At 42.7% G+C, this 18,554-nt stretch overlaps 1 protein-coding gene across 1 annotated transcript in view; it reads right to left on the bottom strand.

Annotated features, from left to right (window-relative positions):
- The window catches only part of LOC114647652 (protein jagged-1b), a 254,043-nt gene extending 236,531 nt beyond the window's left edge, over positions 1 to 17,512 (bottom strand). The window contains exon 1 of the mRNA XM_051919226.1: positions 16,992 to 17,512. Coding sequence (XP_051775186.1) covers positions 16,992 to 17,048 — 57 coding nt within the window. The 5' untranslated portion in view covers positions 17,049 to 17,512. The remainder of the gene's footprint in view (positions 1 to 16,991) is intronic.
- Between the last annotated feature and the right edge of the window lie 1,042 nt (positions 17,513 to 18,554).

The raw sequence follows: 18,554 nt of genomic DNA, 5'->3' as shown, positions 1-18,554 counted from the left end.
GTGGATGGTACACATTGGTGGTGGCTGAAGAGGCTCCCCACTAGCCTACATAAAGCAGTTTGAGGAGTGAGAGAAGCACCATATAAATGTAATTAGTTCATTAAATAACTACGTGATTGGACACACATCAATTGGTCCAGTCTATAAATGTAATTAATTCAGTTATTTATTAACTACGTGATTGGACACTTCTAATTGGTCCAGTCTATAAATGTAATTAATTCAGTTATTAATTAACTATGTGATTGGACACACATCAATTGGTCCAGTCTATAAATGTAATTAATTCAGTTATTTATTAACTAGGGGGCTCCGCCCCCTGCTCGCTTCGCTCGCCAACCCCTGGTGTTGGGAAATTACAAAGAGCGTGATGTATGAATGAGATATAGCATAGTGTGAAGGTGTAGATGATGCAGATAAGAAGCAAACAATAAAGTGTTTGGCATAGTGTAAAGGTTTATTGGAAAATTTCTTTGTAAACAACATTAGTAGTAAAGATGGTGTCTTGTCCTTGAATGAGTTTTCCTTGGCATGGAGCATTTATGACCTTTGTTGATGGTCATGGCAAAGGCAGGTTTAATGGGGAATTGTTTCCGTTTAAGTGTAAAAGGTAATTCCAGGTCAGAACTTGTAAGGTCAATTCTAGGAATTAGAACAGTATTGTTAGCATGTGATCCTGTAAGAAGTGTTGCTTGAATAACGTTGTGTGTCATGGTGTAGACGACTAAACGTGTACCATTGCATAAACCCTGTTTAGTGTTAAGGTTTCTTAATAGCATGATTATTGTTCCGTTTTTAAGGCTAAGACTGTGTTGTGGTAATCCGGCTGGGTTAATAGTGTTCAAATATTCTAAGGGGAAATTAAGATGGTCATTGTCGTCATCAGAGTCAAGTTTGTCAGAGCTTAGAAAGAGTCGTGTCTCTCCAGGAAGTAATGAAATGACCTGGTTATTAATGTGATCAACAGTAATATTTTTTGGACATAATATGGTTCGTTGTGTTAAAAGGGGTATTTGGTCTAATGAGACCGCTGTTCCAAATATCTCCGTAAGTAAGTCGTCGCAGATAAAGGGTTGAGGAATTGTAATAATATCTGGGTGAAGTCCATCTGTATTGGTGAGTGTACCATGTCCTTGTTGTAATAACCAATTGTTACATTCGGGATCTGGACATCGCATGTTTTGTACCAAGTGTATCTTTTGAAAGCAATGCCAATTGTCCGCGTAACATTTTTTGTTCTCCGGTTTTAGAAGCGCGTTGTAGGCGCCGACGTGAATTTTTTTTTTTGATGCGGGTTCGTGTTTGTGGTCCCGTTACTCAAGCCGTCTAGTTTTGTACCCGTGATCGTGAATTGATGACTTGTTTGATCTTTATTGTTAGGAATATGGATAAGTAATAAGGAGGATCGCACTCACTGTTAATATGCGGACTGTTCGTTTCTTCGTATTATCACCAATCAGGTCTCGCGCCTGTATATGTATTGTAGTTCGGTCTCTTGTTGTTTATGTATGACGTCGTCGCGTATTTTAAGGTGGACTGAACAATAGCTGAGCGCATTGCATGTGGAGCAATAGCTAAGCACTGTCTAAAATCTCCTCCTAATAAAAGTACCTTTCCTCCAAAGGGAATATTATTATTCATCAACGTTTGTAGAAGTTTATCAATGGTGTTGAGTAAGTGACTGGATGCCATTGTAAATTCATCTATAATTAATAGTGTGGCAAGACGAATGTCACGTGCATTGTTACTGTTCATTTTCATAGTGGATACCGATGTTTCTGTGATTGGGACCGGTATTTTGAATAAGGAGTGACATGTGTTTTTGGAGCCGAGACATTTTTTCTTCCGCGGTTTCAGAAGCGCGTTGTAGGTGCCGACGTGATTTGTGCATATTTGCGTTCTTGATTTGTTTCAGGGTGCACTGTTCCGATGCGATGTAATATTTGTCCACATACGCGAAAGCAGTATGGGCCATTGCCTTTTGGTGACCTGATATTTACTCCGGTAGATGCAAAATCAAATGAACTATTGTAGGATGTAATGCAGTTCATAAAGTTTTTACTTTCAGGTACTTCGTTAGTTAGAAGCTTCTGTAGATATGCAGGATATGAATGTAAAGGAGGCAGTCTAATTTGACCCTTTTGACAACAACGTGTAAATTCATTACTTGTATTGCCATTTGTTTTTTCAGGGAAGTTAAGTGAATGACAATGATTGCAAATGACATTCATTAATCCCAATGAATTTTCATGAATAGTGGACTTATTATTGAACGCGTTGTCAGCTAACTGGCGCAATCGTTTAGCAGGTGTCTGTCGTTGATGTCCTTGACGTGTATCTTTTGCTTGTGCCGTTTGAGAGGCGCGTCGTTGTATGTGCAGGATTTGGGACGTGCTATTCTGGAGCTGTAATCGATTTGCCTGTGGTGTGTGAGAAGCCCGTTGCAGTTTACGGCGTTCATTGTTTGTATTGAGCCTTGCCCGTTTTTGTATGTTTAATATGAAGCCTTTTCTGCGGTTGAACGGTTAATAGTGCATCAGTGTAATGAGATCGATCTATGCTGCATAAATTAAACGTGTTCAGATGACGTATGTTTAATACGGACAGTTCGTTCAGTAATGGGGCTGTGTGTCTCATTTCTTATTTATGTTAGTGTGGTCGTGGGTCTGAATCCTCCTTTTTGTGTATGTTTCGTGTGCTATGTCCGTAGTCTGTCCCGTTTCGTGTCCAATGGGTTTGTGTGGCGCTCGCGTCTGACTTCTTTTTTTTTTGTGTGCTAGGGGCACGTTGCCTCACTTTTTTTTATCTCTGTTAGTGGAGGGGGTGTTTGTGTGTGGTGGGTCTGAATCCTCTTTTTTGTGTGCGTACCGTTTCGTGTGCTATGTGGCGCTTGCGTCTGACTCCTTTCTTTTTGGTGTTCTAGGGGCGCGTCGCCTCATTTCTTATTTCAGTTACTGGAGGGGGGCTTTGTGTGTCGTGGGTCTCAATCCTCTTCGTTGTGTGTGTTCCGTTTTGTGTGTCATGGGCTTCGTGCGGCACTGTGTGCGGCGCCGGCGTCTGACTCCTTTTATCTGTGTGCTATGGGCGCAGTGCCTCATTTCTTATTTTACGTTGCTTTCCATCCGGTTTCCATTGCTTGAAGGGGGGGGGGGGGTTTGTGGGGGCTCCTGCGCAGTACGTCTTTTGCGTCCACGGCCCATTCTCGTTTAGTAATATGGATTACGTGATTGGACACTTCTAATTGGTCTAGTCTATAAATGTAATTAATTAATTTATTTAATAACTACGTGATCGGACACTTCTAATTGGTCCAGTATATAAATGTAATCAATTCATTTATTTAAGAACTATGTGATTGGACCAATTGAGAAGTGCCCAGTCTATAAATGTAATTAATTCAGTTATTTATTAACTACGTGATTGGACACTTCTAATTGGTCCAGTATATAAATGTAATTAATTCATTTATTTAATAACTACATGATTGGACACTTCTCAATTGGTCCAGTCTATAAATGTAATTAATTTATTTAAAAACAATGTGATTGGACACTTCTCAGTTGGTCCAGTCTATAAATGTAATTCATTCATTTATTTAATCACCACTTCATTGGACACTTCCCAGTTTATCCAGTCTGAGTGGGCATGTGCCCGTTAATGCCCCAGAGATCAGGTCAGGGCTGATTTATTCCTCATAACATCATAAAAGACAATGCAGTTTAAGATACAAGATGGCATGTTGAAGATTCTGGCCATGCTGTGCCAAGACAGCATTTTGTTGAGTGGTTATTTTGCCTTATAGTAATATGTTATTATTTAATTACTCACACCTTTGTCAAAGATAAACTGAATATTTCAGAGAAGGATCAGCAATGCTGCTAAAAAGAAACAATTTACATCCACCCATTCTCTGATCGTATTTCAATTAATGGTCACTGATGCCTACCACTACAGCTTTGGGTGGGGTGGAATGCCAGTACATCAGTGGTCAGTCTTGTGAATGTGCACCCACACTCACTCACACAGTTTGATGTTACTGAGCAGCTTTATGTGAAATGTTGAAGGATACAACACCAACAGGTGGACAACATGCCAACTCGATGCAGGGCGTGATGGCACGGGCAGCCTCTCTGAAGCCAGATGTATAATGCAGTTGTAAGAGATGGCTGGCAGCTCAACCCATCCGGGACGCCCCTGCGATGGGATGATTTGGGGAAGGCATATTTTAAAAGACACTACCTCCCCCAAAACGCTACATGGCAGCTCCTCTGGAGTGTAACGGTGCCCTGGATTCCCACATGGCATCATGGGACACGGAGTTCGGTTGCTCATCCCTGTTGGGTACCATGGGTGCCGCCAGGAAGAACTGTGAGAGGACCGGAGGAGCCATGCCTCATCCATAGCCCGGAAGTATGGGAGGACGGGAGCTCTGAAGTACTTCTGGGCTGATTAGAGAACTTTAATTCTCTGTCTGATCAACTTGTCAATGGACGAGTGATAAAGGTGAAAGATATGCCATCACAGGTGCCCTGTTTAGCGTTCTGACGACAGACTGTGTAGGAGTCGATTTGAGCTTGAAAGAACTAGCAGCTCTCTCCATGAAAATATGAACTACAATTTGAAGTAAATGACGTGCCACACTCCATCAAAAGGACTGCCGTGATCACAAAGAGCCACAGGAGATGCGGATTTCAGGGCTCAAAACACCCAAATAAACAAATCTGCCCAAAGACACCAGTAGGCACAGATGAGGCTGAACAACATCCACCTTCTAACTGCACGTCCAAACGAGTAACTCAAGAAATTGAACATTACTTTCGAAATGGAAAAGACCAGTGGCGTAGCTCGAGTTCGAGCTTCAATTTGCCACCCTCCAACATATCTGAATATGTTAACCTATTAAAATAGAAAACTAAAATGACGTATAGAGAAAAATTAAGATACATTTTGCACAGATTTATTCATATATAGAGAAACAGCAATAATTTTTCATATATAATTATTTATAAGCATCAACTAGACAAGAATATCGTATAGACGCACTGATAAGCTGTGTTCTAATTATTTGTTTAATATAATTACACTGCGAAAACTGGAACTTTTTTTTTGTTTTCTGCGCAGAGCAAGAACGCATTCGGATTAATAACGAAACGAAATTGTAAATTGTAAATTAGTTGTTTATCTTCCTAGAAATTATTAATCGGTGTCATGTTTATATTTATTTTTGTTATTGCCTCATAAATTTCAACTGCCGTGTCTAAAGCCGTCACAGAAGGACAGTCTGAAAATTATTTTTGAAGCATTTGTGAATAAAAATCTGAGAATTTTACGTTTTTCATTTATGACTGATCTTTTTCCGAACCCTGCTGCTTACACATTGAATTGCACTGAGCCTTTTGGCCAATAATACTGCCCACAAAAATGTGCCACCCGGATTGGACAGCCCCCTCTGCCCACCGTTAGCTATGCCACTGCCTTAAGACATCAATCGATTACAACAAGTGCAGAATGGAGCTGCTAGAATCTTAACTAGGAAAACAAAATCCGAGCACATCACCCCAGTCTTGATGTCACTACACTGGTTACCTGTGCCATTTAGAATTGACTTTAAAATGCTGCTTAAGGTTTACAAAGCCGTAAATAATCTGCTCCATCTTATATCTCAGAATGTCTGACACCTTACACTCCAAATCGTAACCTTAGACCTTCAAATGAGTGTCTGCTTAGAATTCTAAGAGCTAAACTTAAAAGAAGTGATGAGGCGGGTGGCCTTCTGCTGTTATGCACCTAAAATCTGGAATAGCTTAACGATAGAAATTCACCAGGCTGATATGGTGGAGCACTTTAACAAACTGCTGACAACACATTACTTTAACACGGCTTTCTCATGACTTCGTTTTAGTGTAACCCTGATACTCTGTATATGCATTTATTAATCATATCTCCACAATCCGTATTAACCCCTACTTTCTCTGCTGTTCTTTTTCTGTTTTTCTGTGGTGCCGATCTGCGCCCCCACCACCTGATCAAAGCACCGTGATGTCCCTACATTGATGGATTAAAGGCCAGAAGTCCACATGACCGCCATCATCAAGTTCTTCCATGTGAACCCTGAATACCATGAGGACTGATTGAGGTCATTTATGTGAGGTAGAATGCCTAGAGGGGGCTGGGTGGTCTTGTGGCATTCGGACCCCCTGCAGATTTTATTTTTCTTCTCCAGCTGTCTGGAGTTTTTTTTTTGTTTTTTCTGCCCTCCCTGGCCATCGGACCTTACTTTTATTCTATGTTAATTAGTGTTCCCTAATTCTAATTTCTTATTAATTTTGTCTTTTTACTGTTTCTTCATCATGCAAAGCACTTTGAGCTCCGTCATTTGTATGAAAACATGCTAAAGAAAGAAATGTTGTTGTTGTTGTGACAAAATAACACGTTGTATAGCCACAGACCACAATGCTGATCTACACTGTTTGCTGCTGTTATGTCATGAAGTGATTCAATAGTTAAAGTGATAGAAAGACCTCATAGCAGACAGCAAATGTGTGGAGCCCAGTAGCTGCGATGGTCTACATGTGTCTGTCTCGGGGTCTTCATTATCACAGCACTCATTACAACATGCAAATTAACTCTTAAGCTTCAGTTCCATACTGAACTCCTGAATGGATAGCAGCAGTTTAGATTTTTATTTCCTCTCAGCGTCAAGGCTCTTGTTCGGTATCTTTTGCTCTCTCCGTGAAACCCCCGACATTGGTTTAAAACACACGGACTGGAGAAATTGGGGGTATTGCTTCCACATTTGAAGGTCCAGAGGAAGGAGCAGATCCAGAACATTACTTCCCCCGGAGAGCTAGATGGCAGCCCCCACTGGGTTGCAGTGGTGCCTCAGACTCCTGCAAGGCTCCATGGGAGATGGAGTTTGGAGCAGTCCTGTTGGGTTCCGTGGGCACCACCAGGGGGTGCTGCTGGAGTGCAGCTGTTCTGCCACACCCGGAAGTGCTGCTGGAAATGCGGCAATGAGCACCTGGAGCACTAAAAGGAGCCAGCAGACACTACTTCAGGAGCCAGAGTCGGGAAGTGGAGGCAGCAGAGAAGAGAAGAGAAAGAGAGAGAGGGAAAGAAACAAGAAAAAGAGAAGGGACTGAGCAGTGTTGTGTACTGTGCTCTGAAGTGGGGAGTGGAAAATAGAGCTGCCCCAAGAAGAAATAAACTGTGTGGCGTTTTGCACTTGTGTGTCTCTGTGTCCGGATTTGGGGAGCTGTACATCAGACCACTGCAGCTTTCACAAGAGGGTGGATCCTTGGAAGCACAGGATTTGATTTTGCTGCTATTCATGACACGCTTTTTAATGGGGTATCCCCAGACGTGTGTATTCTAAACTGAGAATCACATCTGGCCCTGTGAGACTAGAGGCACGGGGAACAAGCCAAGCATAAGAATTGCACTCAAATTACGTGATGAAAACTCAATTGAGAATGAAAAGGAACACAGTTTGAATATTTGAAAATAATGATGACCAAACTGCATGTCCTGAAAGCACACGTACCAAAACCACTTCCAAAGGTTGCCCACTAGAGGGGGAAAACACTGTCACAATACCCTGACTAGAAACAAAAAGGACAGAGACGAATCTTGATAGCATAAAGGTTTACTTGCAAAAGGCTTTGTAAGCCCCAATGCTCCGATCAGCTCAAGGAGATGCCAGAAACGGCAAGACGATCCACAGTAAACCAAATCTCAATACGGAATCCAAAAATCGTGGTTGAAAGCAGTCAATAAGAACAGTCCCAATATGAAACCCAGAGGCAAGGTCAAAAACAAAGCAGAGGTAAACAGTAAAAGCACAATAACACTCTACTTCAATGAACCGCAGGGAACTATGGGAGGCCCTCCCTTAAATAGGCTGAAGGACCCATTCCTGGCAGTGATTGGCAGGTGACCCCGCCCCTTAGGGATCCACTCACAAAACACAATTGGTATAAGTCAGGCCACACCCCTTTTCCAGCACACACACACAGTAAAATGTACAAAGGAAACATCAATACAAATAAATGATACAAAATTAAACAACACAGAGAAGAAACACAACTGTGAACACCAGCCGGAGGAAGATGCTGGCTGAAACATGACATTACGTAGTTTTGCTGAGCTCTCCATTATATTTTTTCGTGTAGCTACATCAAACTTCTAAACATAAATTTCTAAATCTATAAACGTATCTTTCATTTGAATCATCTGCACTGACTATTATTCTGCTGTTCGGTCTCTATCAATCTCCCCCCATCACTTCACATCAGGTTGGGTCTTCTCGGTCATTGTTATTGATCGTATATTGAATTATCTTCTATCTTGGATTGTTCTACTTTGTTATGTAAAGCACCCTGTGGCCAGAGGGTTTCCATGTAAAACAGAGACCGATTGTAGGCCTACATCGATCGATCCTTCTGTCGACTAACCCGCTTATCCACATGGCGGTTAACTCTGGATGGGTTAGGGTCAGGGTTAGGGTACACACTCACCTTCTCTCAAACCAGACTGGTTTATGCTTCCCATGGAATCCAACACATTTATTTAATTACCCCCTGGCTGCCTATGGTCGCCCAACACTTCTCGATAGGTCGTTTCTCTCGCTACCAGTCTACGGGTACATTCCAACACAGTCAAAATTCTGACCCTGAGATTTATTGATACTCATAGCAAATACTACAACTATTGGAAATTGTCGTCTCTGCAAGATGAATGGTAATCTACTTGCTGAAGTATTGCGAGTATCTAACTTAATATGTGGAAGGAATACGACTTCTCCTGCATGATCACCTGTCATGATTTTATCAGCAATGGAATGTTTATGCATTGTGGCCACAAGGAGGCGCACCAGCTCCTCAAACCCGACACAAACAGACTCAAGGCACAAGTGCAGCAAACACAAAGGCTTTTTATTTGGGAAACTCCCAACAGCAATAAGCACAGTCACAACAAGCACAATAATAAGCACTGAACACTTTTCTTCTGTTCCTTTCTCTGTTTTCCTCTCTTTCTGCCTTCACTTCTCCTCTGGCAAGCGTCGTCCTCTCCCTCCCGACTCTGGTTCCCTGAGTGGAGGCAGGCAGCTCCCTTTATGCTGCACCTGTGAGTACTCCAAGTGGCTCGTCAGTGAGGTCTGGAAGCCCCCCAGCTGTGGTGAAACCCCACAAAGTAGAGCTCTACAGCTCCCCCTGGTAGGCCTCACAGCACCCAACAGGGCTGAGTTATACAAATCGAATTTCTATGATGTCCTGTGGGAAACCGTGGTTCTGCCATCTAGTGCTCCGGGGAAGGAAGTGCCCTGTATGTGTCCACTCCCTTGGTCTTGCCATTATGGCGGCATCCCGGCAGTCTGTCACACGTGCCATCACATAGGCTTTATTTGTCGACTGCTAACATACAACTAAAACTATTAATGTTCTTAATGGAGCTGATGTATTTAAGGTATTTTGTATGACTTATGTGCATTAAATTGGTTGTGCTGACATGACAGTATCATTGTTGTATTCTCCTAATGAAGAAGAAGAAAAAAAAATGTTCTATAGACTACTAGATGACATACAGTTTTGAAGGAAAATGAGTGCTGCATGAAAACGTCACATAAAAATGTTACATGATTTCACAAAATTATAAAATATATATACAGTATATGTCTTTTTCCATACGAACAGCTGTAAACCTACTTTTGCCCACTACTGTGTACATATTATATATACAGAGAAAGAAAGAGAAGACTGAAGTGAGGAAAGCTGATGCACCAGAAGGAAAATCAACACAGACACAGAAGAGCGTGCAAACTCCACAAAGACATTCTCCAGATGGGATTCTGTCCCATGTGGCCACCATGCTGCCCAGTATCGATTGTTTAAATTGATTTTTCAGCATTAACACATATGGAAATCTATTCAAACAGATTAGCCAGAGAAGTGTCCTGCTGCAAACACAGATGGTTTGGGGAAATAACAGCATGAGCCTCTCTCGATGGAAATCTCTGCCTACATCAATCCATCCATTCGATTTGGAACCTGAATGATCCAATTTAGGGTCACAAGGGCTGCAGTCTCAGGCATAATAGTGGAACAAAACCAGACTGATGTTCTCTCAATTACTACAAATGCCCTTCGGTGGAATTACAACTGAAATGCATTTTCATCCATCCATCCATTTTCCAACCCGCTGAATCCGAACACAGGGTCACGGGGGTCTGCTGGAGCCAATCCCAGCCAACACAGGGCACAAGGCAGGAACCAATCCCGGGCAGGGTGCCAACCCACCGCAGGACACACACAAACACACCCACACACCAAGCACACACTAGGGCCAATTAAGAATCGCCAATCCACCTAACCTGCATGTCTTTGGACTGTGGGAGGAAACCGGAGCTCCCGGAGGAAATCCACGCAGACACGGGGAGAACATGCAAACTCCATGCAGGGATGACCCGGGAAGCGAACCCGGGTCCCCAGGTCACCCAACTGCGAGGCAGAAGCGCTACCCACTGCGCCACCGTGCCGCCCGAAATGAATTTTATTTCTATAAAATGTTTTATCTCAGTCAGGGTTGCTTTTACGAATCCCATGCTAAATGACATATCACAGAGACATATGCATTGCATTTGTCATTCCAGCAGATGGTACATTACAAACATTTGTAGTAATGCATTTAGTACTACAAATTTATGTGGTGTGCCATTTGTTGGAATTACAACTGCAATGCATTTTAGTTCTACAAATTGTTTTATCTCAGTCACGGTTGCTTTTACAAATCCCATACTAAATGACATATCACAGAGACATATGCATTGCTTTTGTTATTCCAACAGATGGCACATTACAAACATTTGTAGTAATGCATTTAGTACTACAAATTTATGTGATGTGCCATTTGTTGGAATTATAACTGCAATGTATTTTATTTCTATAAATTGTTATATTTCAGTCAGAGTTGCTTTTATGAATCCCATACTAAATGACATATCACAGAGACATATGCAATGTAGTTGTCATTCCAACAGATGACACATTGCAAAATTTTGTAGTAATGTATTTTATTGCTACAAATGTTTGTAACGTGCCATCTGTTGGAATGACAACTGCAATGCATTTTATTACTACATGCATTGCAAAATAATTTCCAATAGATGCTGTACTGCCACCGTTAACACTGAGGTTGATGATGATTACTTAGATTTCATCCTGTATTAGACAGATAGCACAGCAATTTATAAAATAAATGATTCATTTTTCACAAAAGTTTTTTTTAAATAACAATGAAGTTCAGTGGAGCATAAGAAGCAAAATAATTGCCCCAAAACACTAAAGCAATCCAATGCAAACAAAGTCAGAAAATGGTAACTGAGAAATGTAGTCCAACATTGAGCATGAAGGTAAAAATTCCAGAATATACCCAAGGCACAAGCAAAGCAAAAAATAAATAAATGGACTAGTACCAATAAATGCAAAGAAATTTAGTGTTTTGTATACAAGAATAAATAGTTTTTTGTTTTTTTTTTTTAAATAAAGGGTGGCAAAGGGGTACAACTACTGCCTCACAGTATGGAGATCCGGCTGCACATGCCAAGTCTTCCCTGTGTGGAGATTGCATGTTCTCCCCATGTCCATGTTGGTTTCCTCCCACAGGTTTGGTGGACTGGTGGTGCTAAATCGTCCATTTCCAGGGATTGCTCCTGCCTGTGCCCATTGCTACAAAGCTTCTTGCGCCTGGCATCCCTCACCTGAATAAGTGGGCACAGAAAATGGATGGATGGACTAGTAAGGTATGGACATTTTCCAGGTTCTTGACCAAATTTGGGCTCCTTGCCTGTTTGCCCACACAGGGACAGTGTTGCCCAAATGTGTAAACCCCAATTGGGCCATGGCTGATTGCCCCCACAGGGGTCAATATGTTTGCCAATTCTGGATATACATGGCGCCTGATGCCAGTTTAGTTCTTATCTATGGAGCCTGTCATGCATCTAAATAAAGGCTCTTTCTGGAACCTTCACTTGGATGGCTGCTTAGAGACCTAAAAATGGTTCCCCTATGGCATTGCTCTGAAGACTTGCTTTGCCACTTTAGTAACACTGCTGCCTTGCAGGAAGGAGAACCGGGTTAGCATCCCAAGTGAGTTTGTGGCTTTTCTCTCACAGTCCAATGACACACAGGTTAGGTGGTTTGGCTTTGCTAAATTGCCCAGTGTGTGTGTGTGTTCACCCTGCGATACAGGGCCATCTTAATATATGGGCACTTGCCGGGGGTGACAGGGCATAGGGGCCCACAATGTTTCTGATCCCATTGTATGTCTCTGTTGTGAAATCTAAACAAGGGTCCCAGTGCACTACTTTGGCTGGGGGCCTATGATGCTGGTAAGATGGCCCTGGATAGACAGCCACTCAGTCCAGGGATTGTTCTCACCTTAACTGGGTTGGCTCCAGCTTCCCCACTACCTTGTTATGGATAAACAGATTTAGGAAATGGATGGACACACTGACATCTTTTTACATGTCTTATTTTTGATTTGCAAACAATCTGCGTGCCACCCCTACACAGTTGCTCAGCTACCTAATGTAAAACAATTGGTTGTATTTTAACAATTAGCTGGACTGCCAATCATTTAACTGTCAAAAAAAATGGTCAGGATAAACCAGTATATGGCTTACCTGAGTCAAACAAATGGAGTCAACAATTACAATTCTATCACAAGTAAAATGTAATCAAACTGTTTCATCCTGCTTCTAATTTACATCTTCCTACAATACACCCACAACACACAGATCATTTACCTGTATGAGTCGAACAACAATGTCTCTCTATAATTAAGAAAAATGTTAACAAACAGCTTTTAATTTTGGTCATTGGACATGAATCGATACAGAATTAAAATTCTTGTTGTCCAGTGAAGAAGGAAGCTTTGCTTTTCTGATATAGCATGTGCCTACCCAAAATAACTCTGCATAAATCAGCTTCCATAACCACACAAATATTCAGAACAGAATAAAAAGAATGATTTTGCTAACCATCATTATTTTTTTGTTTTTCACAGTGCACAGGTATGAGGGATATAAGGAGGCATTGGCATCTCTGCAGAAAAGGGGGCGTTTCCTTATGCAAATATACCAACTTCATGCAAATTTAGAATTCTGAGCTTACGGAGATACAATTATTATTAATAAATTACATTAATAAAAGTAATCAATCTCTCCATTATATAAAAAAAAAATCCTGGGATGAGAGGAGACTTTTTCAGACTTTCATGTCCAGCAAGACAAGACTTTGTGCCAAGAGATTTAACCACGCCCGGTGCTGGAAATAAAAGACAAAGAGTAGAAGACAAAGTAGAAGTCTGAAAGAATTCAAAAACGTTGGCGCGATACACATGCAGAGCAGGTTAGAGATAATGGAAGTACTCAAATTCGAAAGTCTCAAAAAAAATGACAGTAAAGATCGCATTAGCGCAAACAAACGGAAATTGATTCTCGCTGAAATATCAGAACAGCGAAAAGAGATCGAATATATGGACATAAGTGATATGACAGAAGTATGTAGATATTGTTCGGATTTAAACTTTAAGTCGGAGACTTGTAAATCGTCGAATTCGTGTTGCCATCAGGGAAAAGTAGTGTTTCTTCCCAATGAAGAGGCCTATCCGTGAGAATTAAAAGATTGTTGTCTGGTGAAAGTGAAATCCACAGACGCGAGCGGCACAGACGCAAAGTGGCTGGCACGTAGCGCAGGCCGGGGGTCGGCGAGCGAAGCCCCCTAATAAATTAATAAAATAATGACTTCAATTGGTGGCGCCTCGCAGTTAGGAGACCCGGGTTCACTTCCTGGGTCCGCCCTGCATGGAGTTTGCTTGGTCTCCCCGTGTCTGCGTGGGTTTCCTCCCGGCGCTCCGGTTTCCTCCCACAGTCCAAAGACATGCAGGTTAGGTGGATTGGCGATTCTAAATTGTCCCTGGTGTGTGCTTGGTGTGTGGGTGTGTTTGTGTGTGTCCTGCGGTGGGTTGGCACCCTGCCCGGGATTGGTTCCCTGCCTTGTGCCCTGTGTTGGCTGGGATTGGCTCCAGCAGACCCCCGTGACCCTGTGTTCGGATTCAGCGGGCTGGGAAATGGATGGATAAAACAATCTTGCTTATTAAAACAATTGCCAGCTAAACACTTCACAAATGTAAATTGCATATTTAGAATATCATTATATTAAGTGTTTACTATATCGCTATGAAAATATACAGCTAATGTCTTGCATTTTTATAGATTCGTTTTGTTTTCCCATAGCGCACCTGCTGCGGACTACAGCGCGCCGCCCGTGAGTGTCCGCCACATCCAGCGCCGCACCGCACCGCACCGCCCGCTCGACTTTACCAAAGATCGCTCGCGGAGAAGGCGGGGTTGTCTTATCGGGGGGTTTACTGCATGCGTGTTTTATTATTGAATGCAAAGTATGCGCGTGCTCGTGTGCTTTCCCCAACTGCCAGTTTCTCACGGAAAGCACGCCAGTCCCAAAGTAAATGATTGCCGTGTAATTACGTCGGATGTGCTCGGCTAGTATGACAAAGTTGTTCAATTGTGATCGCCGTCACCGGAGTATAAATAAGTGTCGGTCCTTTGGATGAATAGAGCACCTTTAATCAACGTGGCGGCAGATTGGGTCTGTCTGGTTGCATGAGTTCGTTGTTCCTCTACTTTCGGGGGTCGGGGATCCGACCCCAAACAGAAATGTTTAGGCATCCTGACAGGATACAACAAATCAAGAAAGTCTGAATTGAGCCTGTGTTACTTTAAGTATTGTCCAGCGGTATTTCAAAATGGTATTATCTATCCAGCAGACCCCCGTGACCCTGTGTTCGGATTCAGCGGGTTGGAAAATGGATGGATGGATGGATGGATATTATCTATCCATGGTTATTTTGGAATGTGATACGGATCTAAATGGATAGTTCTTTCTGGAATCTTCATGTGGATGGTTCTTTTATGAACTAATAAGTGTTTCGCCAATGGCATCGGTCTGAAGAATTGCTTTGACACGGGGGCAGCGCTGCTGCCATGCAGGAAGGAGACCCCGGTTCGCATCCCAATAAGTTTCCTCCCGCAGCTTAATGCCATGCAGGTTAGGCGTTGATAAATTGCCCGGTGTGTGTGTGTGTTCACCCTGAGATGGACAGCCACTCTGTCCAGGGATTGTTCTTGCCTTGCACCCGATGCTTCCTTGGGCACTCTACGGCTTCCCCGCTGTCCTGTTCAGGATAACCAGGTTTAGGAAATGGACGGACACGCAGACGTTTTATTTACATGTCTTATTCTTGATTTACACACAATCCGTGTGTCGCCCTATAGTTTGGCACCTTTCATTTTTAAGCGTATTATGTGTTATATTTCCAGCAGCGCGTTATTTTTGATGAACATGCGCGTGCACTTCAGAGACGGGTTTGCGGTGGCTGGTGAGTTCTGCGCGTGCACAGATATCACCGAATAATCCAAATATACTCAAAAACGAATCTTTGCTTCAGAGTCGCACTGCCTCAAAAAGGAAGGGGCCAGAGTGCTTCTTCACAGTGATGTCATAGGGGAACCATCCACATGAAAGTTCCAGAAAGAACGATTTATTATTCATAAATAACCATGAATAAACAGTAACTGCTTTGTGAAATACCTTTCTTAATTCTTTAAAAAGCTCTTCGCAACGGCTAAGTTCAGGTTTTCTTGATCTCTCAGTACCCTGCTCCACAAGATTGCGGTTTTGTCCATATATTACAAATTTTTTGAAAGCCCCAATAACGAACTCAAAGATTGCATCCCGGAAAGAAATAACTCTGTAAAAAGGGAAGGGTTCGAGGAATCCAGTACACTCTTAAAAATAAGGGTGTCAGAGAAGTTCTTCAGAGTAATGCCATGGTGGGACCCATCCTCATGAAGAACCGTTCATCTCTTTAGACGTGTAACAGACCCCATACAATACATAACCATGAAGAGATGGTAACAGATTTGTGAAATGCCAACGGATTCTGTTTTTAAAAAGGACTCTCTCCGCACACGATAACAGAATCTGAGCCCAAGTTTCCTTAATCTGTTAGTGTTCTGCTAGATAGCCTATGCATTTCAGACTTCATTTTTTTCTACAAGTTTATCAAAGCACAATTAAGAAACAACTTTACAGGTAGAGAACATTTCACGTAATGAAATGGTGCTACAAGAAACCACACAACCCAGTAAAGAACCATAAAATGCCATTAGAGCACCATAATTTTTAAAAGTGAGTGCAAAGTGCCAAAAACGAATCGTGCAGAGAGTTGCAAGAAAGGACCGAACCCGGACGGGATGCCAAATCATCAAATTCTACTCGTGCGCAATCTGTGAAAGCCCCACAAGATTTTTCCAGGCATTTTGCAATCCTGTAAAACACGAAGGTGCAAAAAAAATTATAGGTAATAAAATAATAGCTCGCTCTCTCTCTCCCACCACCACCACCGGCACAGCGATTCGCACAGATCCTTTCACTTTCCCAAATGCATGTCACGCCAAATCCGTCATTAACCTTGCGGTTTCCTTCCTTTCATAGCCAACTCTTTAAAACTGCGCCTCCGGCAAATTCAGGCATTGCGCAAATCCTTATGATTGTATAAAGAATGAATAATACAATAACCAAACCCGAGCTTCCGCACGGAACTGGGCGATTTCGGCTTTTATTTGAAAAAAGAAGAAGAAGAAGAGGCAGCACAAGACATACGACCATTCATAATGACATCCATCCCAACTAAAAGTATTCAACACCGCACAGCCCAAAAAGGGCGAGAAGAGCCAACACGCGAAACTGGTCCTGCATTGGGAAGTGAATTCAGCGCTCTGCATCGACCGTCTCCATTGACAAGTACCGTCAGATAGGGAATGAAATTGAATTCATGTATCTCAAGACAAACACAACAACAACGTGACATGAAAGCGGTCCAGAAATAACGGATAGAGCTAAGGAGCTTACCTGCGCTCGCAGGATGAAGAAGACAATCCACAAGTGCCGGGATTCGCAATCCAACATCGCTGCTCTCCCACCTTTTTTCAGGGTTTACTAACAGCAGGTTAGTTGATCCATGATCCTTAATTCCTCGAGCGACCCAAGTACACAACACTCTTCTATATTTTGGGTATTTCTTTATTTGTTTGATTATTTATTGGTAGAGTTTAAGGTGCTGATGTTCTCTCCTTTCTCCGAAGCGGCGCTCCAGCTAAGCGACTGAGAACGGGCTCTGTCATACTGGAGAGAGGGAGAGAGAGAGAGAGAGAGAGAGAGAGAGAAGCGTCCCCCGCCCTCCTCTTCCTTTCACCTCCTGTTAGCGCTCGAGAGAGAGAGAGAGAGAGAGAGAGAGAGAGAGTCGCCTTCCCGCTTTTTAAAGCTAACACATCATCGCCTCGCACTGCTCAGTACAACGGAGACACTCATCAGCGCTGCTTCCCTTTCTCCTAACGACCGACCGCTTCTTCCCCTTTGAGGTCTCAGCGTGCGTTCTGGACTGGGGATGCCCCCTTGACGACTTTTCATTGAAAGTGAGCTTGTCATCTGCACACAGTCGTTCAATTGTGCAAATGCCACATTTGATACCTTGAAACTGGGCGAGTCGTCATCGCTTTTTTGACACGTCAGTTGTGCCGAGCAGCGATGTGACCACGCCTAGTAAAACGATAGCATACGACCCCCAGGTTAACCAATAATACAATCTAATTACATTGTGAATCCCAGCCTTTTTGTTATTTATAATACAGTACGTAGAGCAACGGGAATTTTGTAGGTTAGTCATGTCTTTGAATTTCAATTCATAATGGCAGATCTGAAGATTAAAAGTATTGCTTTTGAGAAGGACTTGGGGTCATAGTGGACTCATCTCTGTTAACTTCCAGACAGTGGACAGAAGCGGTCAAGGAGGCTACCAGTATATTAGGTTAAATAACACGACTAGCTGCGTTGACTGACTTCGACCGGGAAATGTTCGGAAGTCAGCGGGCCTCGGATACAGTGTCATTTTTATTGCACCAGAATACTGTAGCGAGCACCGAGATGGAAAGACCGAGACATACTGTACACCGAATGGGAGTTAAGTCCAATAACGGGCGCGTTTATTTCACAACAAATGATTCACAGTAGTCTTCTTGCAGAATCACCCTTCGATGAGACTAGACTGGTTATTTTCACAGACGTAGTGTCTCTGATCGTCGTCCAGCGTCGCGTGGGATGCCCTTTCCCCATCCTCTCGTTATCATCTGCGAGACCGTATTTATAATGTCCTGGGGGTCTTCCCCTGCCTTCTTGACTCTTCTCGGACTTGTAAGTTGCAACGAGAAAGTTCCGAGGTTTCCTAGACCGCAGAGCTCGGCACACCTGTGAATATCCTGCCCGTCAATCACCTGCCCAGCCCCGCCCATCTCTAGGGAGACAATGCTGGCTACTATGCTATGTATTTTTTTTGTGTACTACATATTATATTATTTTTATTATTATTTTAGCCAGGGGCTAATATTAGTTTTAGTGAGCTGTTTCGTGTTGAACATG

The sequence above is a fragment of the Erpetoichthys calabaricus genome, chromosome 1 (genome assembly GCF_900747795.2).
Source record: "Erpetoichthys calabaricus chromosome 1, fErpCal1.3, whole genome shotgun sequence".
Classification (NCBI taxonomy): domain Eukaryota; kingdom Metazoa; phylum Chordata; class Cladistia; order Polypteriformes; family Polypteridae; genus Erpetoichthys; species Erpetoichthys calabaricus.
This window is presented reverse-complemented; position numbering and strand designations above follow the sequence as displayed.